At 39.1% G+C, this 26,516-nt stretch overlaps 1 protein-coding gene across 1 annotated transcript in view; it reads right to left on the reverse strand.

Moving 5' to 3' along the window:
• Positions 1-348: 348 nt before the first annotated feature.
• LOC121931727 (melanopsin-like) overlaps positions 349-26,516 on the reverse strand; it is a 70,296-nt gene continuing 44,128 nt past the window's right edge. Inside the window, exons 4-9 of the mRNA XM_042469707.1 lie at positions 15,128-15,317; positions 13,548-13,706; positions 12,140-12,247; positions 7,398-7,572; positions 2,412-2,561; positions 349-1,587 (exon numbers count right to left, since the gene is read on the reverse strand). Coding sequence (XP_042325641.1) covers positions 1,189-1,587; positions 2,412-2,561; positions 7,398-7,572; positions 12,140-12,247; positions 13,548-13,706; positions 15,128-15,317 — 1,181 coding nt within the window. The 3' untranslated portion in view covers positions 349-1,188. The remainder of the gene's footprint in view (positions 1,588-2,411; positions 2,562-7,397; positions 7,573-12,139; positions 12,248-13,547; positions 13,707-15,127; positions 15,318-26,516) is intronic.

A 26,516-nucleotide genomic window follows, 5' to 3' on the forward strand; every position in this document is an offset into this window, starting at 1 on the left:
CAGAATTTAGCAGAATTCTCATTTCAAGTGGCAATTCCCTCACCTTGCACTCCATACCATTTCTAAACCTATTCAGAGACAGCCAGTTTAAATCATCCTATAGTCCATCCATTCCTACTTCCAGTTTTTAAAGTTTTAGAATTTTAACTGTTTGCAGGCCAGCAGTATTTTGATGCAACTTCTTCTACGAAATATAGAGAGACCGTTGTCACAGTTTGATCCCTTACAACAAAACATTTACACAATGTTTTTTAACCTCCCAAGGGAAACATGAAAAGTGTGGAATCAACCCCATAGAGACAACTATGTTATAACAGTTAAGTATTTTATTGTCATTAGTGAATAAAGACTAATGTGAAAAATCAATAGTCCATTCATTACTATTGCCACATACTGTTAACCACAAGCAGAGGTATTTCCCCCCTGCTACTGTTAGTATGCTATTGGGAAATTATGGAGCTGGTGACTGCAATAGTTTTCCTCAATGGTCTTACTTTCCCTTATCTCTTTATTTAGCTTCTGCCAAAGAAAAAAGAAGTGTTTAAGCACCAATAGCAAGTACATTTCTATACAGCTTATTAGTGAACTAGCACTACCTAAGCAGTTTACAATGTGTAAGCCAATTGCCCCAACAAGCTGGGTACTCACCAGTGATTTTTAAATACATGTATGGACCTACAAGGTGCTGAACTATATATTGCCTGTATACAGTTTTGTCCTTTTCCTTACTGACAGCAAATCTATCAGACTACGCTTAATGGATCAACTACTGGAAACAGTACATCAAGAGATGTGGAGCTAGGTACATTTCCAGACTTCTTTCATGAATTAATTAATCCTAGATTTGTAGATATGGCAGGGTATATGTTTGTTTGGCATTCCTGAATGGCAGTGTTCATGAAGGTATCAAAGACTGACAGATCTATTCCAGGTACATATGCTGTGAGATACTAGTGGTCTGAGTGGCAAACACTTGTTACTTAAGCTATGTATACTTCAGGCCTTCAGCATCTATCACTGTAGTTTACTCCCACAAAATGCATAAAATTCAGGAATGCACTAAAGATTGCATTTAAAAAATAATATATAAAAAGTTCTCTGTTTAATCTACAAAGCTCTTTTAGTTTATTTTTGGTATATTAATGCAAAGAAGCAGCCAAGAGATCAGACAATCCCCCTCTTCTATATTTATGACAGAAGCTTCTCAATTACTTCAAGGAGTTCAGTAGAGGAACTAGGCCTTCCTATATCCAACAGGTGATTCTTTCTTTGAGAAAAGAATAAATCTGTATTTTCCTCTTGTCCATTTTCTGGTTCCCGTTGCCCCTCAGATAGAGTGGTCTCTGAGGTCGGAATTATAACAATTTGTGGAAGGTTAGGGCTTGTAAAAGAGTCAAGGCTTCCATTTATTTGGCTTTCTTGAACTTCCACTTGAGAAGTATCTGTACTTCCTCCTGTGCTGCTACTATTCAAGCCAAACGGAAGAGAAGATGTTTTCAAAGAACTACTTAAGAGCAGCAGTTCTGAGATGTTCCCTCCAAAGGATTGTGCATGTGGTTCCTCTAGACTGATAGAGGATAGAGCCACCTACAGGAGAAAGACAGAAGGGGAAAATTAACATTCCATGCTTAATCTTCTTCAGCAAGAATCACACACTCTTCCTGAGTTGTCACATGTCTTACGTATCAATTATCTCCAGTCTTTGAATTAGGGAAAAGTCCCTAAGAGATGAGTTCTGGAGGTTTATAGGTGGTTTTATGCACCATCAATGGTTTTATGCACCATTCACTGAAACACTATCCTGACTGGATTTATAGAATATCTATGCATTAATGTCATTGCCTGAAGCTTCCACATTGTGAAAAAGAAGCTTTCTGATAATGACACTGAACTGTGACCAGGTGGCCATCAGTCCTCTTCTGCATCAGCAAAGGATGCATTCAGTACTCACCATCTTAACTTTCATGATGGTGGCAGCTGCCAAGGACTCCCACTGTCAGTGAGAAACAGAGATTTCTTTCTCATCTTCCTCCTCAAAGACAAGATATTTTATTTTTTATTTTTTTAAAAAATGGATCTCACCATTTTCATCAGTTTTTGAAGTGGGATTGAAGCAGATGGAGGTAATGTAACCACTGAGATAGTGAAGATGAAAATAAGGCGAGAAAATGTTTCACTACTGCAACCTGAGTTGCACTGAGTAGGAGCCAATTTACCTTTCCAATAAGATTTGTCTTTTTCTTCTGGGCAGAACAAGGCAAAAACAGGTTTAAATGGATTACTATAAGCTAATTTCAACACAACATATGCATATCTATAATGGAGCAGACGATGGTGATCATAAAGACATACATCAAGGAAGATTTCACACTTTATTCTAAGGAGTGTTAGAAACTGATGCTTCTTTTAACCTTTTGTTCTGTGGGAACACTGCAGCTATGGGCCTTGAGAAGCAACCCACTCTCTTCTGCTGCTGCTGTTGCTGAAAAAGAATTACTTCGGTAGGCTTGCAGCTTCTTGTGCCCTGACTCCACAGGATCAAGCTCTACATCACTCCAAGTCTAATAAATAAAAGTAAAAGTAAAATGAATGGAGCCATTAGTTAAACTAAACAATCAAAATACAGTAATGTTTGTATAAAAGCTGTTTTTGTACTGAGACTGAACATGTGACCATGACCCTAATAACTAAGGAAACACAGAATCAGAGATTTGGAGGGGTTTTTATAATACAACACCCTGCCAGCAGTCTAGAAAGTTACCTTTAAGGAGAAGAACTATAATGGCACATTGAGGCCATATATAAATAAATAGAGATAAGATAAGGCTTAAACATCAGACAAACATTCTTGCACTGCAGTTATGGATGCCTTCAGCATGTCATTACATTAATTATTTCTAAAAATATCTTTGCAAGCTGTGTCCCCCACTTGCTGCAAGAAAATCATGCTCATCTAGCTTTTAGTTGCAGACTTTCTGCAAAGGGATCTTGTAGAACCTTTGAGTCTGAGAGAAAGAAATTTGTAGTATAAGCTTTCATACACTGGGTTTCCTGGGTTTCTATGAAAATTTACACTACAAACTTCTTTCTCTTATTTAGTTTTAAAGGTGCTAAAAATCACTTTGCACACTGATACAGATTAATATAGCTATATCTTTGCATATTTCTTAACACCCTAGAAACAAGGAAAAAATGGCTCTTATCACAAATGCTAATTGTTAGAAAGAGAGGAAGCTGCCCTTTGCTGAGTTAGAGCATTGGTTCATTTAGCTCAGTTTGGACTACTGGCAACAGCTATCTGAGGATCTAAAATGTCTAACCTGAGCTATAGCTCTTCTCCTGATAGCCAGAACATGTCATGCTTGACTCAGAAGCAGTGGCTGAGATCCAACAGCTAGTCCCATCTAGCACAAACCCACTGAATCAGTTAGTGTATGTTAAGTCAGCTCCTATGTAAATTACACTTTCAATGGGATGCACATAAAGATTGATTTAATGGGTCATTAGTTCAATGGGTCTATTCTAGTAAACCAACAAAAACAAAACAGTGCAATCATATGTATCAACTCAAAATCAAAGTTCACGTAGTTCAAAGAGGCTTACTTCCAAATACATGGAAATAAGATTTCGATCTCAATCTGTTTACTGGCATTCTAAAAGCAAGGATGAGAAATGGCTAAAGCCCACTAAACATTATCCATTGTGTTGAAAGGGAGTCTGTTTTAAAAGGATTAATGAAATACCATTAAGAGTGCTTTCCACACCTTAAAATCTGATGTTTATTGATTTAGAAAAGGCTTTTGAGTGAGATGATAGAAAGACAGATACAAAGCAGGTAAGTGCCTATTTTCACTTCCCTTCTGGTTTTTTGAAGCATCCCGTAAAATGGCCAAAATAATTACTTTGGATAAATTTTTTGGGAGTGAAAAATTATGCATCTCTCAGCAGTTCTCAATATGATGAATAATCATAGCTGAGCATCCCAACTGACTAGGTTTTCTGCCTGAGGTCCACTTCAAGGGGATCCTACTCATTTTATCTAGATAATCTATTCAGATTAGCAATGTGAGACACATGAAGGCAGCAGGCTATCCTAGGCTGCAAAGATCAGGCCATGTGATTCTGTCCTGCAACCCCTTGCCATCACTCACTTGCCATTACTCACATGACTCCTATTTGCTTTAAAAACCACAGAAATGTAGCACCAGCACAGAACAACAGTTAAACAGGTCAGTGCAGGGACATGCATGATACCTGCTAGAATACATAGCCAGGGATTATTACAGTATGTGCTTCTTCGTGTAACCAGGGCAGACATCACAACACTCCAGATGCTGTTGAACTGCAAATTCTAACAGCCCCAGTCAGCATAGCCAATGGTTTTAGTCCTAAAAACATCTGGATAATTGTATGACACCTACTAACCTGCATGCATATATGCATTTCTGATTTACAAGTGTGCCCATTTAGTTTAAATGGGACTTGAAGCTATGCATACAAAGGATTGAAATGCTGAGAGCATCCCACTTCACTAACAGTATCAAGAAAGATACTCTTACAGGGAGATTGCTTTGTGCATCAGAGTAATCATAGAATCATAGAATAATAGAGTTGGAAGAGACCACAAGGGCCATCCAGTCCAACCCCCTGCCATGCAGGAATTTCAAATCAAAGCATCCCCGACAGATGGCCATCCAGCTGTTACAGCTCAAACAAATGCTGGATTAAGGCAAAAGTAAGGTGAAGCAGCAACCCCACAAGAAACAGTTCAGAGCCCCCCGTTCTATGGCAAATTAGAGGCCAATTTACAGTGGAGAAAATAAAGTCTAGTGCTCTTTGCAAGAAATTCAAATCCCTTTCCATGGGACTATTCTTTTTTAGGCCAACATAACTGTGCTAATGTGTCAGCATATACATCCTCAGCATATTAGTCTCTTTGAAACAGAGAAAGAAGTGCATCATTTTATTTTATATTCCTATTATATCAGTAGACAGTGAAGATAATTTTGCCTCAAATTGTTTTTTTTAGATTCTAGAATATAGAAGTCTTGATTGCTGTTATCTGCATGATCATCCTCCACTCAAACATGTATACAGCTATTGAAACATCCTGGGGCAGAACTGCAATTCTCCCTCCCAGTGCAAGACAATTTGAAAAGCCTATTCATTATGTATGAACTAACCCACAGGCTTAACATTTTTTTCAAACTTTTTCTGTAGCATTCTCCTTATGCATTTTTTCCCATGTATCCTGTTCTTAAAGTAGCAGCTATTTTTACACACTGGCCTTTTTCCTTCCTTGATAACGTTTCACTGTGGTATTTTACCAGTCATTTGGTAAAGGCCAGGCACTGTTTCCAGCAGAAACTAATTGTGTTGCTTTGTGGCTGAATGAACGGTTGCTCTGACAAAACACAAAGCCAACTCTGGCCCCATACAGACAGGCCAAAATGAAGTCACTTTGGAGGTATGCTGTTTAAATAATGCGTGCGTACTAAGAGTCTGGAAGCTGCACAAAAGCCATGATCCAGTCCTAAGGACTGGAGTGCAGCTTTGGTGCAGCTTCTGGACTCTTAGGACACATGCATCATTTAAACAGCATACCTCCAAAGTGACCCAAAGCAGTTTTATTTTGGTCTGTCTGTATGGGACCTTTCCTCCCAAAAGGAAGCAACAATAACAGATTGGCTTTTAAAAAGTACATGACAGGCAACTGAATGCCAAAGGGAAAGGGGGGAAAGACTACACAAAACAGTGTGATAAAAGTGTCTATTTGTGACTAATCAGCATTGGATAAAATAGTTGTGTTGTTCAGATCGGAGATCTACCAAACCCCAATTCCTTGTATTCCCATAGTGGTCAACCTGATGCCTGTGGAGAACCCATAAGCAGGACATAAGGTCAACAGCATTCTCCCACTGCTGTTCTCTAGCAAGTGGTATTTGGCAGCATGAGGTATCTCATGTTGGAAAACATATAGTCATCATGACACATTTATTCACTTATGCTCCATGAATTTGTCTAATCCCCTTTTAAAAACCGTGCAAGTTGGCAGCTGTCCCTGAATCTTGTGGTAGTAGATGTCGTATTTAAACTGTGAAATAGTGTATGTGAAGTACTTCCCTTTGCACTGTAAGGAATTTTTCAACACTAAGCTTCAATGGTGCTCCATCCCCCAGCCCAAGACTAAAGTATCATAAAGGATGCTAAAAGTCCTTTTCACTTTTTTCATTCTTTTTTTTTTGCTGTCCATCCACTTTCTTCACACTTTGCAAAATAACTTTATATGTTTTCACTGTGCCCTAAACAAATTGAATGTATGTCTGTTATTAGACACTTGAATATAGTAGTCTTAGAATTAAACCTGCCTCACATTAGAGAAATATACAGCAGCACTAGTTTCTATATGTAGCATACAATTGGTTGTTTTTACGTGCCTTCAAGCTGACTCTAACATATGGTGCCCCTTTCATAAAGTTTTATTGATTTATTCTGAGCAGTTTGCCATTGCCTTCCTCTGAAGCTGAGAGAGTGTGATCTGCCCAGTGTCACTCAACTCTCCATGGCTGGATGGGAAACTGAACCTTGACCTCTCTCAGTCTTAGCCTACCACTTGAACTACTCCACCATGCTGGCTCTCTCAGTACAGATAGATTTAAACAAGGAACAGACACACATCACCCCCCAGGCTGGTGTGCTAAAACCATTTGACTTCTGAAGAAAGCCAAGAGATAAAAATCCAATTTGTGCCAATGCTTGCTTGTTAGTGGGATTCATTTCTGTGTTCAGGACTGAGGAGTATGAAACAGATGCCTTTAAGAAGGCCTTGAAGACTCATTTATTGCGGTTGGCATACTTGCCTGACTCTTTGTAGAATGTTACTCCCCGATGGAAATTCACTTTAGGATTTGACTGATAGATTCTGAGATTGATGATTTTATCTTGTTGTATGTATGTAGATTTTAAATTTTATTGAATTGTATGTTTATTTATGATTACTATGTAAACCGCTTTGATCAGATGGAAAAGCGGTATAGAAATAAAGTTTTTTTTAATTATTATTAATTTGGTTCCCAACCCCAATATAGGACTAACCCAGTACTTCCACAAGATAAGTACATATGCACATGGAACAGTGCAGACAACTAGCAGCAGAACACTCTTCCTGGAGAGAATGGATGACTGGAATCTTGAAAAGAAGCTCTGATCTTATTAAGAAGGGGTATACATTGGAGATATTTTATGGGAAATGATGCATATGATGCAGTCCCTAGACCATGAATGGATAATGGGATTCATCACTACTATGCTGAATAGGGCTGATGGGAATTACATTTCAGCAACCTTTAGTAGGCCACATAATTCCAATACCCCACCTCTATGAAAATCAAGCTTACTGCTTCAGCAGCAGAAATGGAGGAAATACAACTGTTCTTGTTCCTGGAAGTGAAAGAGTGACGGCTGGACACAGAAGCCCGGAATGACGAATCATTTATAGAACTTGTTGAAAGATCACTTTTGGATATCCGTATAAGAAATCTCAAGCAAGGAACAGCACTTCTAATGGTTCTTCTGTAAAGCAGGAGAAACAATAAACAGTGACTCAAAACATATATAAAACAAAATACTGGCTAGAGAGATTTGAGGATGTATTTGAAAATACCTATTTTTATGTACCCAATACCATATATTCCAATGATGGCGAAACTTTCAGAGACTGAGTGCCCAAACTGCAACCCAAAACCCACTTATTTATCACAAAGTGCGGCGTCCTTCTGGCTTTCTAGTGACAAACTCTAGTGAACTCTGTGTTGGGATGATGGTGTGTGTGCCACAGAGAGGGCTCTGAGTGCCACCTCTGGCACACATGCTATAGGTTCACCACCACTGATATATCCCATAAGAACAACCCAGAGCTTGTAGCTTTTTGGACTACAACTTCCTGAACATTTCACTGGTCATGCTTACTAAGAGATTATGGAAGTTGTAGTCAAAATGTAACTTTTTTAAAGCTCTGGAATTAGCCATATGACACAATGAAGCTTACCTCTTCATTTTATTTATTGCAAAAGCCAATTCAAAAATTGCAGCTGATATCACAAATACTTCCATGGTTGTGGTTCTTTGATAAATATATACCAGTGGTATAAAGGGCCCAGAGCTTTCTGAGTCAAAGCCCTGGGGCCTTTTGATTGACAAGCATCTCTCATCCCCACCCAGACCCTACTGTTTCCTTTAACAGTGGACACGTGAACATCAGTGAATATAAAACCAAGAGGTAAGCTTCACTGTGCCATATGGCTAATTCCAGAGCTTAAAAAAAGGTTACTTTTTGACTAACACTTTAGTTGCAAACCCCACAATAGCTGGAGGAAAAATGGATTTTCCCAGTAACAATGTGTATGAACTAGGACTGTTATAATCCAAAGTATCTTGAGGTGACTTGGTTATGAGTGAACAAAACCCTTTAGATTTAGAAAACATCAACTGCTGATAGATCAAAACTAGTATAAATTGGAAATTTAAAAAAATGTACATCAATACAAGTCACTGGCACTTTTCAGTTCTCCTTGCGATAGTCTTGGGGCTTATACTTCCAGATTTATTAAGGCACCACTGATGTTCACATGTCCACCTTGTTAATTATGCACATATTTGCCATTTTCATAAATGAAGTGAGTGATAGGTTTAATATTTGAAGCAACAGAGGCCGAAGGAGAAGGAGATAAATGCCCAAACTTCCTCATGCTTTACTTCACACTGCAATGTTGAAGGAACTAAGAGGAAAAAAATGGAGCTACGTGAATTCTTCCATTCTGTATTTGTCACACAAGACTCATTATACAAGATTTATATTGCTCTCTAGGATTGTCTTCCAGATGAGCCACAAATGGTTAACTATTGCTGACACAGCCAAAAATCACACTGAATGTTTATGCTGCCATCTAGTGGTGAACTCACAAATCATTTTTTTAATAATGAAAAAAGGCCAGCATTTATTTTTCTAAAATCCGTGATTTATGTATCATCCAGAATCCACAACAGAGCTGTGTGTGCTTTACTCCAACTATTGTGGACATGTTGTGAAACTCTGCTATTCATAAATGATAGCTGCTGAAAAACTTTGTGGAAAAATTATTCTCTTCTCTCTCTTATACAAATTATATCTTAGTACCAATCTACCTTGCTATAAACACAGAAGTTATTCTTTCTAATAAAATGGATGGCAAGAAAAAGTACAAAGTAGTATTTTATTTTAAAAATCTAGATTCCAAAAACAGTTACTTAACTTCTGTTTTCAATGACCTATGAAATCTAGATTATAAAAACATCTAAGTTATAAAAGCAGTCTGAATTTCATAATATGCTTTGAACAATAATTGAAAATTGCTGAAAAGCCTCCCCCCATTTCCATTGCTGTAATAATAATCATAATAATAAAATCAAGAGAGAGGACCAAAGGAAATGAACAGTGAATTGGACAATCTGTTATTTGTCATAGCATTCTGCCTGAAGGGAAATATATTCTCTTCCATACCATGTTAAACTTTCATGCTTGTTTTCATCTTAGCCTTGGAGATAAACCATGATGTAAATAGGAAATGTGTTCAACACTACTTTGAGAATAATAGATCTGAGACTAAATAGAATCAATGATGGCGTGCATAATAGGAAAAACTGGCATCACCTAGCTCACCAAGGCCTTTGTCAAAGCTACAGAGAATTGTTAGAAATATGATTTATGTAAGAACATGTAGATAAACAACCTATCTTCCCTTCAACTATAATGTGCTGCAATGCTTTTATAATGTTCAGATATAACTGGCATAGAGCAATGATTTTGGGACACAGACCTACAGGCATTATTGATGGATGTTTGTGATCTCTCTTTTCAGTGTCAATTTAGTATCATGTATTCAGATGCTCACCATTTCAAGGACACCTGTGCAAATATGCCCAACCAAAAGGTTATGAAAAGCTAAATATGTATTAGCTATTGCAGGGTACTAGAGGAAGACAGAACAAGGGTTAGAAGATTGTGAACCTTTTCTAGCAAGATTAAAGCTTAGTCTGATTAGTTAGGCACTGCAAACTGTTGTATAGATTAAGAAAAACAGATTTTATATCATCTCCACCTCTTCCTCCTTCACCCATTTAGCTATGTAATTATACTAGTTACATAGCCAAGTAGTGTACCCTAGCCTTTCCCCTCAATCTCCAATTACTAGGTAGCTCTGCTAAGATCAACAGGTGTCTGTTCTCCTGTCTATCAGGAAGTAGATGATTAATGTTCTCATCCACCCCCCGACTTTGAGTAATCTTCAGTATGACAGTGAAAAGGAGGATTTCTGACATAATTCCCCGTTGCACCGGAGATTGCTGATGGGAGGGGCACTGGAACAACTGTCTGTTATGTCCCAATGGACAGGAGATCAGACCTCTGTTGTCGCAATGGCTGCTGCCCAGTAAGTGAAGATTGGGCGACTTTTATGATTGCATAAACCTGGGAATATAAAGGAATCATGAATACGAAGCAGTGATGAGTGTATAACTCTAGGTAATACATTCATAACTGTGATTGTGAATTCTGCCTGTTGTTCTTAGGTAAATAATTGCTACCTTCCTTATATATTATGAAGATCAAGCAAATATGGGTGCATTTGCATGTTCTGTATAATTAATGTTGTCTCTGATTGTGAGGGCAAAGAATGAACTATGCAGAACTTTGAAGCATTATCTATTCACTGCTCACCATCTTCCTCTTTGATCTACACAGGAAGGGACAGGTTCTTGACAAATGCCTTAAGCATCCCCCTTATCATGCTGGTATGCATCTCTTTTTAAAATTCTCTTCAGCAAGCAAAACAGCCACTTCTTTTCCATTTAAATCCAAGAGGAGGAACACCTTGCTTTAAACTAATGGTTTCCTAACTTGAGTCCCCAAATGTTGCAAGACATTTAACACGCAGAAGCTCCATCCAGCATGACCAGGGAACTGTAGTCCAACAACATCTGGGGACCCAGGACTGGGCAACTAATATGTAAAGGATTTTTAAAGAATCAAGCATAAGAAGCAGGAAAGGTATTTTTTTCAAAAGTACTTCTAAGTAAAGCAGAGAGAACCCCTTGTTTTACAAATGTATTCTTACTGGCTGATCCAGATATAGTTATTGAACTGAAAGAGAAAACATACCAAACAGGAGCAAAAGGTTTCACACTTAGCCTGCACTTATTCGGAAGCAACCGCCTTGTCAACCTGAACAAGATTTTTCAGACTTCAGAACATTTTTTGTGAAGAATTTGTTTGCAAAACAAAACAAAAACCATCTTTTTACACAAAACCAACATTATTGGCAGAAAGTGGGCTTGTTTTCTGCTGCTCCAAAGACAAGAACACAAACCAATTGGTTCAAATAATAAGAAATGAGATTCTACCTAAGCATTAGGAAGAACAGTTTAACTGTAAGAGGTGTTTGACAGTGGAATAGGCTGCCTCAGAGTTGGTGGACTTTTCTTTGGAAGATCTGCAAACGCAGGTTGGTTTGCCCTCTTTTAGGAGTGCTCTAGCTGTGTGTTCATGCATGGTGATGGGTTGGACTAGGTGAAACTTTTGGTCCCTTTCAACTCTGTGATTCTAACCAGTATATTTTATGGAAATGAATTTTTCACAAAAAAGTCCATATGTTTGAAAAATCATTAAAAATGGGCAAAAGGTCCCATACAAGAATGAAATCATTCATTCTTGCATGCAAGAACAAGGTAAATGAATATTTACATTCTAGAATTGATGATATATCACTGCTGTATGATAAAGTTTACTGGGAGGTCTAGGGCAACCCAATGTTGGGAAAGGATCCCCTCCTGCTTGTAATCCCAGTAAAATATTTTTGCTCAGAAATCTGCAACTCGTCTAAATTCCATGATATATTTAAAGCAGCAAAATCCAGTAGAGCACATTATTTTGCAGAAGGGATTTGCCCATCCCTATTGATCGCAGAGACTGAATCGATACATGACCATAAAAATACATGACCATAATAATATTCAACTAAAGTAAAGGTTTTTTCTATAGTAAATTGACTTAAAAGCACACACATATCCTCATAAAATCAAAGCCTTAAATCTAGGTTCACTGTACCTGTATCTTGGGTGAATGATTGCATAGATTATGGGATTGTAGATTGCAGACGCTTTGGCAATAACAGCAGGCACAGACTTAGAATATGGAGTTAAGGTCCTGGCATATCTGGAAATAAAAACCAGAAAATTATTTTTATGAAACTATCATTAGTTAAGGGTAAAATTATTTGGATGTGATTTGTGAAATGGTAATAAACATATGGAGCACAGGAATCAGATTTCCTATTTTTCTGACATCAAACAAGAGGATTTCTAAGGAAGCATCAGTTCCTTCAGAAATGGGAAATGGATCCAGTATCAAGGGCCAGATTTGAAAATTCTCATTAGATGCTGCTTCTGATCTAATTTATATTTTAAGTGCCTTTAACTATTCTGGATGACATATTCCATTTTATGGACATGTTTGTAGATATTTCATAATTTTTCACAATGTACTGCTTTTGAATCTCAGTACCCCAGCTATTGATACATCATTATTCACATATGTAAATGAGTACTTCTAGATCAGATCTTGGAAAAGTTTGGGTTTTTACCCCTCTGTGTTCCCCACCCTTCTTCCACCCTTTTTCTTTGCACAAAAACAAAACAAAACACAAAAACAAGCTGAGAAGAAAAGATGAGATAAACTACATATCCTCTGACTGACAGTGCAAGGACCTGGGATCACCATTAGAATATTTTAATGTTGATCCTTTTTAAACTATGTTGTAATTAAATACAACTTAGATACAACTTCAATGTATTAATTTTAATTTGTAAGCTGCCTTGATTCCCAGTTTTTGGAAAACAGTGGAGGAGAAAGATAATGATGATGATGACAACAATCATGGCAATAATAGAGGTGGTTGGTTGGAAACAGTTGTAGAAAAACACAGCAAACCAAGGATTCCAGGCAAAATTCAAAATGCTGGTTTTGACGTAAAAAGTCTAATATGGTTCATGGTTGAAAGACTGTATTCTCTTTTATGAACCTGTCCTTGATTAGAAATCTGCTGGAGGGGTCCTTATTTCTGTCTCATCACCCTCACAGGTAAATCTGGTAGGAACATGGGAGATGGCCTTCTCAGTGGCTGCCCTAGATTCTGGAGCTCCCTCTCCAGAAAGGTTATACTAGCATCTTTTCTACTCTTTTTCTGTAAACAGATGAAGATCATTCTGTTTTGACAAGCCTATTTAAGTGGGAGGGGTTTTATACAATGTGCTATATTTTCTATTCATTATTTTTCTTGTGTTGTTGTGTCTTTATTGGTTTATGATTTTAAATGGCATTTATTTTTTAATATTTTAATCACTTTTAAACTTTTGTATTTTGTGACTTCTTAATTACACTTTTTAAAATCTGTTGTAAACTGTTTTGGGTCCCAAATTGGGGAAATGGATGATCTCACGGTTCCCTCACCACTTACCCTGCCCATGCAATTAGAGTAACACAAGCATATGGAGACCAGGACAGGACAAACACCACAATTGCCACAAAGGCAATTTTTGCCAGCTTCCATTCACTCTTCATGGAATGTGAGACAGAGGATTTTCGGTTATAGGTTGATCCTAATTTCTGAACATTCCTGTGATGAAGAGAGAGAGAGAATTGAGAAGAGAAGGAAGTGTTTCAGTGAGTAATAATTTGTTCAGACAGTCCTGATGTTTTGCTTGGTGGGGCAAATGCCTTCACTGGGGCTAATTCCAGCCTCCTGTCTCCTTTCAATTTTTATAGTTCTGTCTGAATGCTTGGTTTGGGATCTGGTGGCTGCAATCACTGTTAATGTCCTTTGTTCCAACTCTTCGACTCTGTGTAAAGGGGTAATAGAACTGAAGGCAAGCAGCTTCTTTCTTTCAATATTGCTACCCATCTCATCTGCAGCCCAGTTCCCAGTGGAGGCTTGGATAACTCCCTGTTCCTCTCTTCAGTCTTGTAAGCATTGGAAAGGTCCACCATGGATCGTAGAAAATCTGGCTATGGCTCTGCACTTAGTATGGGACTATCATTACTAGCAATCAATTTACAGTGGTGTAAACTAGGATGACAGTTTATCAAAAGAGAAAATAGGCATTTGGATGTGTGTTTTTCCTCTATGACAAAGGAGTTTATCAGATGCCTTACCTTCCGCCATGTTCCCGTCACGTAAATGTCACCGATCTGCGACGGGAGCCTCCTGGTGGGATCGCGGATGATGCTATTAAAGGGGAACGCTTCCATTTTCATGATGGAAACATTCTCGTAATTGTTAGGAAAAGGGCCCCTTTTTAATAATGATTTAATCTGTTATTTAAAAAGGGCCCTGTTTTAAACAATTACGAGAATGCTTCCATGATGAAAATGGAAGTGTTCCCCTTTAATAGCGCCATTCGCGATCTCACCCATTGTAGATCAGTGATGTTTATGCAATGGGAGCATGGTGGAAGGTAAGGCGACTGATAAACTTCTAAGTTACAATGATAGTGGCTTTGTGTGTGGGATGGGGGGTGGACAGCTCATCCCCCCTTTGCATTTGTAATTTATCTGTAAATTCTGAAGTCCAAAGTTTTGTATCCCAGCCCTTACTGTGAGTGTATCTCACCATGGGGTGGGAGGTTCCCAATATGAATCTCACCATGGGGCAGGTGAGTGCAAATACCACTTCAGACATTTACAAATGTAGTATTATCTTCCATTTTCCAACTTAGTGTTATAAAGGCTGAATTCTTCCATGTAATTTCTCCAGAAAATGTTTCAGTGATGAAAATCACCTATTTTACTCTGTACCTTTATTCTCTTGAATGACTACAATAATTATTATTCAACCATAAACACTTTTTTAATTTAAAAAAACTTTCAAAATGATGAGAAAACATTTCTAATGAACAACAATAAAAAGACAGGAAAAGCCCACAAAAATGTCATTCTTGCTAGCAATTATCTCATCTCATTGAGATAAAAAGTAAAAACAGAATAACCAAATAGAATAACCATCTTGGAGAAAATGCATTTTTTCAGTGCTCTGCTTACCTGCCAGTAGTTCGTATGGCCAGAAACATAAATATATAGCAGTGAAAGATGATGATGAGAGGGATAAAGAACACACAGCAACATAGCATCATGGTATAGCTTCTGTTTGCTGGGGAATAGGTCACATAGTCCCATGTGCAGGATATCATCAAACCCTCTGGTATATAGGAACCTAGGAAGAATAAACATCCTTATTATAGAGTGCATAAATAGGAATTGATGGCAAAGCCTGCCAGGCTAGAAGGAAAAAGCAATGCTATTCCAAACAGTCTTGTAATACCTGAAAAAAATTCATTTACTGCAGCATAAACATCTGTGGACCATTCCCCATTTTATTAGATACAATTCTGTATATTGCTGTTTTTTGCAAGTACTGTGATTTGAGCTTATGCATGTATCCTCAGGAAAAAAAATTAAACAGACATTACCCCCAAAATAATGAGCCCAAAACACTGTTTTCAATTGGATTTCTTTCAGATCTGCCCTTTGCAAAATACATTTAAGTCCCCTAGCCTTAGGCAACTACATATCAGGGGAGGTTAAGGTAGAGGAATTTTTGAAATTTAGTTTATCTGCTAGCAGCTGTCTAGTCTAATCTACGATCAAGACCCTTTGTAAGGATATCTGCTCAAATTTTGGGGAATAATAATTAGCTCTACACACCAATATGGGGCTCCTTACAAGTACCCCTCTCGGATCGAATCCCAGCCTGTTTACGAAGGGATCAGAACTTCCAGGAACTGACACAAAGGGAAAGTCTTTGAATTTTAATCTAGTTTATTGATGCACAGGGGGACACACTCACACACATACATTCACTCATGCAATCACTCAAGGCTAATAGAAGAAAGGGAGGAAAAATGGAAAGAGAACACAAGGCCTTCTAATGGAAATACTTGCCTGCAATGGTTTCCCTCGGAATCAAGGTAGATGCAGCAACACGATGAAGGGAAATGGGAAAGGGGTGCGTGGAACTAGGAGAAGCAGACTGCCACCAACATGGAACTTCGAACAAATGAAAAACTGGACTTTTTATAGGTTCCTAGTCATGTAGCCAGTGGAGGCTCTTGTCCTACATCAAAGTAAACCAAATTTACACATCACTTGATCCATAGGCATCCCCAGCCATGGGAAAACTATTGTTGCCGGAATGGCTTGTGTCTGTGAAACATCTCCCAGTCATAAATCTGTCTCCTAGGTGTGAAGGAATCTTTCCTGTTTGCAACTCCTAAGTAAGGCTGCTGCCTACGTGGTCTCTCCACTTTCAGGTCATGGCAGCCAGGGGCAGATCCCATAACGCCTTTCCATTAGGGTCATCAGGAGACATACTTCACCCTATAGATGCAGAGCTTGCTTGGAGGCCTCTATGATCAAGTGATGCCAGGGAAAAGGGGCCACCTGATTACCTCCACAGATGCATTTTGGGATAGGGATTTTGGGGGTATTTTTATAAAATTCCAGACTTGATAACACCTTTCCGTAGTGGCTCCCATAATTATGCATTCCCCTTTTGAGTGAGATCCCCCACTATCTCATTCCTTCATTACATCACCCTTAAGACCTGGTTTGAAAATGGCTGCAATTAACTTTCAATGTGGAGTTGAAGGCTTTCATGGCCAGCATCCATAATTTTTGGGGCTATATGGCCATGTTCTAGAAGAGTTTCTTCCTGACATTTCACCAGCATCTGTGGCTGGCATCTTTAGAGAAAGATGCCAGCCACAGATGCTGGCAAAACGTCAAGAAGAAACTCTTTTAGAACATGGCCACATAGCCCAGAAACCCTACCAAAAAAAAATAACTTTCAATTGAGATTGATTACAAAAAATAGAGGTATTTTTTAATGATTATGTGTTTTATCATGTTACTATTGTTTTGCTCTTTCATTTGTGAGCCAGCTTGGGTGAACATGTTCTTAAAGGCAAGATATAAATAATCTAAGGGTACTGTTTATGATTCTTGGGAGAATCTTCTGGGACTACAAGTGAAGAGGGAGGTCTTCCTCTGAGGACTGTCCCTTTGACTTGCCACATTTAGTTTATTCATATCCTACTTTTGTCCCAATTCTGGAACACAAGGCAGCTCACAACATGATTAAAAAAAATTAAAAACAACTAAAAACAAAGTTTTTGTAATTGTTGTTGCTGCTACTTCTGTCATGTGTCTTCAAGTCATTTCTGACTTCTAGTCACTTTAAGGTGACCGTATCCCAGGGTTTTATGGGGCTGAGAATGTGTGACTTGTCCAAGGTCACTCAGTGGGTTTTTACAGCCGAGTGGAGAATCAAACCCTGATATCTGGTGTCATAACCCAACATTCAAACCACTACACCATACTGGCTCTCAAGAACAAAGGTATAATATTAAAATACAAGTAAAGAGATTAACATAATAAAACAAAACTCAAATGAAAAACAGTTCAAAGCAATTTAGAAACCCACTGAGGTGGGGCAAGAAGAAAGATAGAGCATAAAGATTAAAAACCTCTTCATCAACAACGAAGCTCACCTGAATAAGACGTCTTTGCCTATTGCAGTGATTTCCAACCCTTTCTGTGCCCCACACATCTGATTAATGATCACAACCTCTACAAAAGCAGGATCACATTTCAAGATGAAGAAGTCTAATTTTTAATTTTTGAACCACATACAGTTCTATGGGTGAACAATCTAACTTTTAAAAAATAAGCTTTTAACTCAGTGAATAAAATGCAAATCTAAACTGAGCAATTAGATTCTAATTTATTCAGGAAAAAAATGAGTGACGACTCACAACTCGTCACCCAAAGACACAAGCCACTCTTTGCCATACCCCCTGCGAGTGTGGGCATCCCAAGTTGGGAAATCCTGGCCAGCTGGGAGAAAGGCAGTAGAGAGGGGGGGATCCTAGTCTCTCTTGGAAAGGAGTTCCACCAAGAATGTGGTGTGTCACTAGGTGTGCCTAGAAAGAATGGTGGTACTGAGAGAAGGTCCTCTTGCTAAGGTCTCAGAGCCTGGGTAGATTCATATGGAAAAATACAGTCCTTCAATGATCATGCATTCAAATCTTTGATGTCAGCCTTTATAACACTTCAAATTGTGGCTGGAACTGGACCAGTTGTTCTACTGCTGGAGCTTGTCATGTTCTTAGGCATATTCCTAAATAGGGGAAACTACTAACCTCCTGGTACTGCTGTAACTGTTGGACTGAATCCTATTCCTAATTTCAGCTAGAGTAGACCCATTGTATCAGTTGCTGAATAGTAACTCAACATAATAGTAACTCAAGTAAGTCAACACATTTTATTGTTCTGTTGCATAACCTAAGACAGTGCCAGGACAGAGTATGAAGAAACAGAATGATTTCAAATGGGCAAAGGTATCAGACAAAGGTGTATTTTATCACTCTATTTATTTAATTTAGACCCAAAAATTATCATTCAGAAAGTGGGACTAGATTCAAAGGATGTAGGTATGAACACTGAAGAAGAACATCATTCAAGATATGCAGATGACACCATAGAACCAGCAGAAAACAGCAAAGACTTGGAATGAATACAGATCAAAGTTAAGGAAGAAAGTGAAAAAGCAGGGTTACAGCTGAATATTAAGATGACAAAAATGACCACAGAAGATTTAGTCTACTTCAAAGTAAAGATGAGGAGATGGACATTGTCAAAGAGTCTCTATACTTTGGATCCATCATCAATCAAAACGAGAACTGTAATAAAGAAATCAGTATATGATCAAGACTTGGAGGGTGGCTGTGAAGGAACTAAATAAGATCCTCATGGGTAAAGATACATATAAAGTTCAACTGTGAAAAAAGCTGACAGGAAAAAGTCAACTCATTTGAAATTAGGTGCTGAAGTGTTATTGGGTGTTGAAAAGACAACAACAGACAGATTAAAACAAAAAACAAAAAGTCTGAGAGCAAATAAAGCCTGAACTCTAAGACCAAACTATAGGTATTGTACTCTGAACATATGAGACAAATTACTACAGGAAAAGACAAGAAAATTTGGTAAATAGATGGTGGTAGGAAAAAAAAAAGGGGAATGCCATATTAAAAATTGATTGACATAATCAAGAGCCACAGTTCTGAATTTGCAAGACTTGAGCCAGGCATTAATAACAGGGCCTATTGGGGCCCCTCATTCATACGGCCATTGTACATTAAAGATGACTTGACAGCACATAACAACAATAAAGCTAACACCCACTGATTGTGGTTCGCTCTAGCAATTGGAATAGTATTAGAGCAAGGGCAAAAGAGGGATAAATAGAGGTGGAGAAAAAGATGACTGATTACCTCAATGTTTGCTTGTCAAGTGTAAGCCTTGCAAGAAGTGGCAGTTCCTCCCAAGTTGTCATAGGATTGCTCTTCATATAAATAATGATTCAGGATGCTCCAATGAACTCAAAAAACTTAGGCTTAACTGTAGGATTGATATTAGTCCAGTAAGCTCTTGGCCATACGGTACATCATGTACAGAGACTTGCCCTCTCAATCTAAGGGCTGAGTAGACTGAGGGTGTTGAAATCACATTGTTGTGCAGTTCAAGTCGGTCCCAGAACAGGCACTATTAAATCATTGTTAAAATCTGTGGTCCTTTCCACTACAAGTAATACATTATAATTTAACTTCCATGGCTCTGTTCTATGCAATCCTGTAAAATTACAGTTTACAGAGTATTAAGTATTCTTAGCCAGAGTGTTCTAGTGCTTCACCAAACTACAAACCCCAGGTAACCTAAGATGCAGCCAGGGTAGTTAAAGTGGAATCTTAGTGCTATAATTATGTAGTCTGAAAGACCCCTGGTATGTATCAGTCATCTATGAGTGTCTCATTTATTAAGAATAAATGTATAGCATAAGTGATCAAGAAACTGTCAGTCTCCACAGGCAACCTTTTTATCTTTGTCAGTGCTCATGCTGAATTCTTCCTGGGATGGAAGACATTATCTAGAAATGATGCTGGCAAACAACAGAGAAATGGTTAACTTTTCTCCACAGACAAATTTGTGAACCTTTATTAACTAAGTGCTTGTTGCAGCAGGTAATGCCATTTCATTAAGGTTCTTCAGAACTTTTTAGCAGGGACATTTCTTATAAATGGAATTATAAATCAGTGGTTCACTTTTCTATCAACACGAACTTTGAGGCAATTATTCTGTTGAAGCAATTTGAAACATCATTAATTTTTTAACAGAATGAAGCCTACTAATAATGCCAAATGTCCACATACATTTAGTTCAGGGGACATTAATATAGGGAGTTTCTTTAAACCTTTTTAATTCTGTACATGGAAAGTTGATAACAGGGTCACCTACAGATGTCAGTGAATTACTACTGCCATGCGGCTTCACCACTGACCTGGTTGGCTAGGGCTAATGATATACCAACTTTGGAGAGCCACATGTTGCCTAGTTCTCAGTTATATACATTTATATAACAGGCAGAATATAAAATGCAGATTGCAAAGAACATTAAAAGTGCTGCATGCAAATTTCCTGGTACAACTGAGCCAATTCCTCTTCGGTGCATGTGCCTCAAGTCACTGTTGACTTATGAAAACCCTTAATCTCAAAACTTTCTTTAGGCAAGAAATAGAAGTTCTTTGCATTACCTTTCTCTGAATACAGATAAAACAAACAAACAAACAAACAAATATTCACAATCCTAGAACAGAAATATTCTCAGAAATTGTTCTGTTTATCTCTGTTTTTCCCCACTGTTTTACCAAAATATAGAATAAGAATAATGTCCATGGGAAGCAAGACTTTCTGCCGGAGTAGCAGCTACTGGGGAAGGCAGAATGAGTACACTGCCCTCCAATAAGAATTCTGTACCTCAATGATTTTTTTTAGTCTAAATTTCTAGCACTGCAGAGAGTGAAACACTAAAAATTATTCACATGAAGACCTATTATGTATGCGTGTGTTGCATTCGCTTGGTAACTATGACTACCCTTCCTTTATGTCTAAACATGGCCAATTTACCCCCATGCTGTTTAACATTTACATGAAAGGCTGGGAGAGATCTCCGGAGACATGGGGCTCGGTGTTATCAGTACGCTGATGACACCCAGATCTACTCTCCATGTCTCCGACTGATACAGTGACTAAGGATGGCATCTCTCCTTTGGATGCCTGCCTGGAGCGGTAATGGGGTGGATGAGGGAAAACAGACTCAGGCTGAATCTGGAGAAAACAGAGGTACTCGTGATAGGTACCCCAAAGTCCAGGCAGGGAAATTTGTCATCCGGTCCTAGATGGGGTTATCTCCTCCTAAAGGACAAAGTTCGCGTTTGGGAGTACTCTGGACTCATCCCTACAACTCTCATCCCAGGTGGATGCGATGGCCAAGAGGCTTGGTACCAGCTTCAGCTGATACACCAGCTGCGTCCCTGTTTGGACCAAAAGGACATTGAAACGGTAGTACACGCACTGGTAACCTCTCGGTTAGATTTTCGTAATGCGCTCTACATGGGGCTACCTTTGTACCAGGCCGGAAGCTCAGTTAGTGCAAAAATGCAGCAGCCAGGCGGGTCGCTGGAACATCTAGGGCAGACCATAAAACCCCGGTACTGAAATCTCTTCACTGGCGCCCATTAGCTTCCGGGCCCAATACAAAGTGTGTTATTACATATAAGCCCTACATGGCTTGGGCCCGAGCTACTGAAGGAGCGCCTTCTTCCACATAACTGCCCCGCACTCTCAGAACATCAGGGAAATTTTATTAGAATGTCCGAGAGTGAGGTTGTCAGCAACTCACAAGAGGTCATACACGACGAAGCACCTACTCTCTGGAATAATCTTCCTGATGAAATCTGAGCTTGCCTCCACTTGGATGCCTTAAAAGGCTCTGAAGACACATTTATTCCGACGGGCATATACGTCTGACTCTCTGTAGCCACTATTCTTGATAGACTTGCACATCATGACTGAAAGATTTTTGGCTGTGTGTTTTTATGTATATTGAGATTTGTGGATTTTATATTTTTAACCTCTATGAACCTATATCTTGTTGTACACCGCTTTGATCATTGGAAAAGCGTATATAAATAAAGTTTTTTATTATTATTTTTTATTAAACTGTATATATCTAAAACTGCTGATTTTTCTGGCAGAACATGCAACAAACCATCCTGGGCATAAAATACTGTTTGAAACACTGAAATTCTGGACCATGCCAACCACTACCATGTCAGGATGCAAAGGGAAGCCATTGAAATCCACAAACATCTGGATATTTCAACTGGAAGGAAGAAACCCTTAAAGTGAACAAAATTGGCTCCCAGTCCTAAAGATAGCAAAATGAGAACTCAGCAAATGCAAGCGGGAAACCTTCAGAGTCACAGGTTTCCCAGCAGATAATGACACCAATAGCAACACTAATCCTCTTTGCATTAGCCTCCCAGCTGAGGCCTGCCATCAGCAACGAAACAATACACATGCAAATAACTCCTCTATTCCCAGCGTCACACAGTATATATATACCCAACTTTTTCCAGGCAAGCATTCTCTGAAGATGCCAGCCAGATGCTGGCGAAACATCAGGAAGAAACTCTTCGATAACATGGCCACACCTGAAAAAACTCACAAAAACCATGGATGCCAGCCATGAAAGCCTTCAACTTCACAAAATCAATTCATTTGAGATGTGGTGCTGAGAAGTGTGGAGGATTCCATGGTAAATCCACCCATACACTCAGGACCTCTGGGGACTGTCATGCCCAGCTGGAGGACAGCTTGTAGGACTCAGAGGATGAGCTAGAGCCCCTGGGACCTGAACCTGTAATGGAGGAGCCAGAGCCCTGGGGCTTGAACCGGTAATGGAGGAGCCAGAGGCTGGCCCTAGTTCTGCCGGAGCAGATCTGTGGGCCCCTCCAGAGGTTCACCAGTCAGTTTGCCTGGTGCTGAGGCTGTGGACATGGAGGAGGATCTGGGCAGTGTGCCTACCTTCAAGGAGCGTCGAGCAGAAAAGAGAGGGCCTTCGAAGATCTCAGAGGCTTTATCAGAAGCGTGTTCGTAATCAGACACAGCTGAAGGCCGGCTCCTTGCCTTCTAAGAACCTGGAGCATGTGTGGTTCTTTGCCAGTGGATATCTGACTCTTTAGAGGAAAGACTCTGTCTCTGGCTCCTTGGCTTCTTGCTTGACTACCCGGAAACCTGACCTTGGACTGCTTTTCGACCTGCCTATCGGTTACCCTGAACCTCGGACCGTCTGACAATCTCTTGGAATCCCTTTTGGTAGAACTACTGTGAATCTCCAGGACTGTGTAGCTTACACTGACTTTGCTGTGCGGGGAGGGGGTTTTGTTGAGAACTAGCTGCCTTATCAGCCCTTTGGCTGCTTTCCCGGACAGGGACATATACTCAGTCAGACAGGACTAGGTTAACAATCATCAGCTAGAGGATGTTTTCTCAGCTGCCCCTAAACTGTGGAATAACCTACTGGAAGGGATTCACCAGCTGAATATGCTGTCATAATTTAAAACAGTATAAAGACCATGCTCTTCCAGCAGCCTATCCAGCCGATTTTTAATGTATGAACTTAAATAATGATTTAAAACTAAGACTGATTGTTCTAATTTATTGATTTCAATGTTTCTTTTAAACTGATGTTATGTGTTATATGACGCAGTGATATATATGTTTATATGATATGATGCTATATGATGTGATATAAGGTGGTGCTTAGTGATTAAGATGTCAATTCTGACAATTGCGAGGTCAAAGATGGCAGTTCAAGTAACGTGCCACATGATGGGAGGGAGCTCCCATCACTAGTCCCAGCTTCTGCCAACCTAACAGTTTGAAAGCATGCAAATGCAAGTAGGTAAATAGGTACCCTCATTGGGAAGGTAACAGCATTCGGTTCAGTCATAGTGGCACAGGACCACTGAAATTGTCTTCGGACACTACTGGCTCCCAGTAATGGGATGAGCACTGCCGCCCAGTTGGTTACGACTAGATATTCGTTCAAGGGGAAACCTTTACCTTTTTACCTTTGTGTTTTTTCCTGGTGTTATGTGTTGTATTTTAATCTGTTGCTCTTTCCCACCTCAGTACATGGGAGAGGGAGGTAAGAAACCACCACCACTGCCACCACCACCACAGGATTTGCAGTTTAGGGAGGAGTATTTAGAATTTTGAGACAAAGCGTATAGAGTTTACGCACTTACTTATAACGGCCTTGAGCGTTCTTAAAGGACCATTCTGGAGAGGGGAGGCGGCGGAATGCTGTATATCACACAGCGAGAACGCCGCCATTGCCACCACCAAGTGTTCCCCTTCTGTTCTGGGAGCGTTCCCCAGGGCGATTTTTGGGAACGCTTTCTACGTCTTGAAAATGGCCCTCTAGAACGGAATGGAACGCTCCCAGAACAGAAGGGAACATTCGGTGGTGGCGGCGGTGTTCTGCTGTGTGATATACAGCATTCCCCGCCACCTCCTCAGAACGGTTCCTTTAAGAATGCTCAGGTGCCATTCTAAGGAAGTGCAATAAACTTCATAGTGTTCACCAAACTATAATTGCAAAGCATGCAGCCACTTTGCTAAAGTGAAATCAGTGCTTTCACTGGACTTCCACACAGCAAGATCCATGGGAAAATGGGAATAACGCTATTAACACAAAGAAAACCTGGAAATGCCTGAAGTTTATCACACGATGTTGCAGTTAACGTGAAATAACACAAAGTTAAACCGCAGCTAAAGTGGAAAAAACTGGCAGCTTTTTACTGGAATGTTCCGAAAGTAAAAACGGCCAGTTTTCTCCGCTTTAACTGCGGTTTAAGTTCATGTTGTTTCATTTGGAAGCAATTTGGTGTGATAAACTCCCAACATTTACAAGTTTTGTTTAAATTCGAATTTAATTTAAATTGTGTTTAACTCCCGTTTCCCACGGGATCTCGCTAGTGTGATAAAGCTCTGTGTCATGTGAAAGGGCTTGAGGCAGGAAGAGTTTCTTCTGAGCTCCACTGGGAGGGGGGAAAGATAGTATACATCCCATCAAAATGCAGTGAGTATACCTCCTTGCTCAAATGATATATGCCAGATGTTCCTCTATGCCTTAAGGAAGTTATACCATAACATAAGAGGAGCTTCACTGGCAATCTGGTGACTGCTTTCATACACTGCCATGCCACATGTCATACTTTTCCAATGTCTCAAGTTTATAGAGACGAGAAAAGTGAATCCTCCTGAGCTGCTGCTTACCAAAAGCAGAAACTGGAGAAAATCCCTTCTTTCAACCAAGCACCAGATGTTTTCATACTCAAAGGCCAGAATTAATGAAGCTCCCTGTAAACCAGCACCTGCGGTTAGGAGAGAGCATTCAGAACTGGCCTTAAGTCTGTAAAAACTCACAAGAGAATCCTAATAATATTTCTTAAATTGCCAATTGTTAGTAATATACTGGATCTTGTGCAGGGTCGGTAGATATACCAGAAGCTAATACATGGGAATTGCCTCACATAAATGTGGGGATGGGGAGAGGGAGAATGAATAAAGTACTATGTAGTGGGTAGAGGGGGAATACATCAACAGGCAGGCTAAGATGTGAAGCAAAATGTCTCATTCTACTAACTTATTATTTAACTGATAAAAAGTTTGCAGCTGAATCTTTTAGAGTGCAATCCATACGTATCTAGTATGAAATAAACCCGCTGAGCTCAAGGGGACTTATCTTCACATAATCTATAAACGATTGTAGTCCCAATATCACAAAATCCTCTTTGCTTGATGAAATCAATTAAATTAATGTGCAATATTCTGTAGTAAGTGAGTCTGTTGTTTTTTTCAAGAAATCTAGGAAAGGATTTAAAGTCTTAACTAACATCATATATATATATAGATATAAGATATATATATATATATAGGCACAACTTTATTCTACCCAAAAATCCCAACTCTAAACAATAAACAACAAATTATCCTCACAAATTACCACCTCTTACTACATTTAAAAAGTACAGTAATGACAAACTTGTGAATATAACTGTTAGCTCTACTTACTACATTATACGAAGAGAATGTTCTCTAACTCCTGATACAAAACCCATTTAAAACAAACAAAACTCATGTTTAGGTTCATTACGCTATCACAAAGTGGCTTGCAAATAAAAATTAAAATTATATAAAACAAATGTAACAGTGACACAAAATAGGTAATAAGGAGTAAGCAGTTAGGTTTGGTAAGAACCATGGTCCACGGACACCATTAGTACATACAGCTGAGCTGGTGGAATTTTAAAAACATAGATACTGTAAAATATTTAAACATAAAAATATATTATTTAAGTGACAACTGAGGTTCACATGTGTATGGGTGGATCTGTGTGGTGGCAATAGAAACACACACCATTGGACAGCACTAAGATGGGAAGATCTGTCAGGTTTCTTTCTC

This window comes from Sceloporus undulatus, chromosome 5 (genome assembly GCF_019175285.1).
Source record: "Sceloporus undulatus isolate JIND9_A2432 ecotype Alabama chromosome 5, SceUnd_v1.1, whole genome shotgun sequence".
Taxonomy (NCBI): Eukaryota; Metazoa; Chordata; class Lepidosauria; order Squamata; family Phrynosomatidae; genus Sceloporus; species Sceloporus undulatus.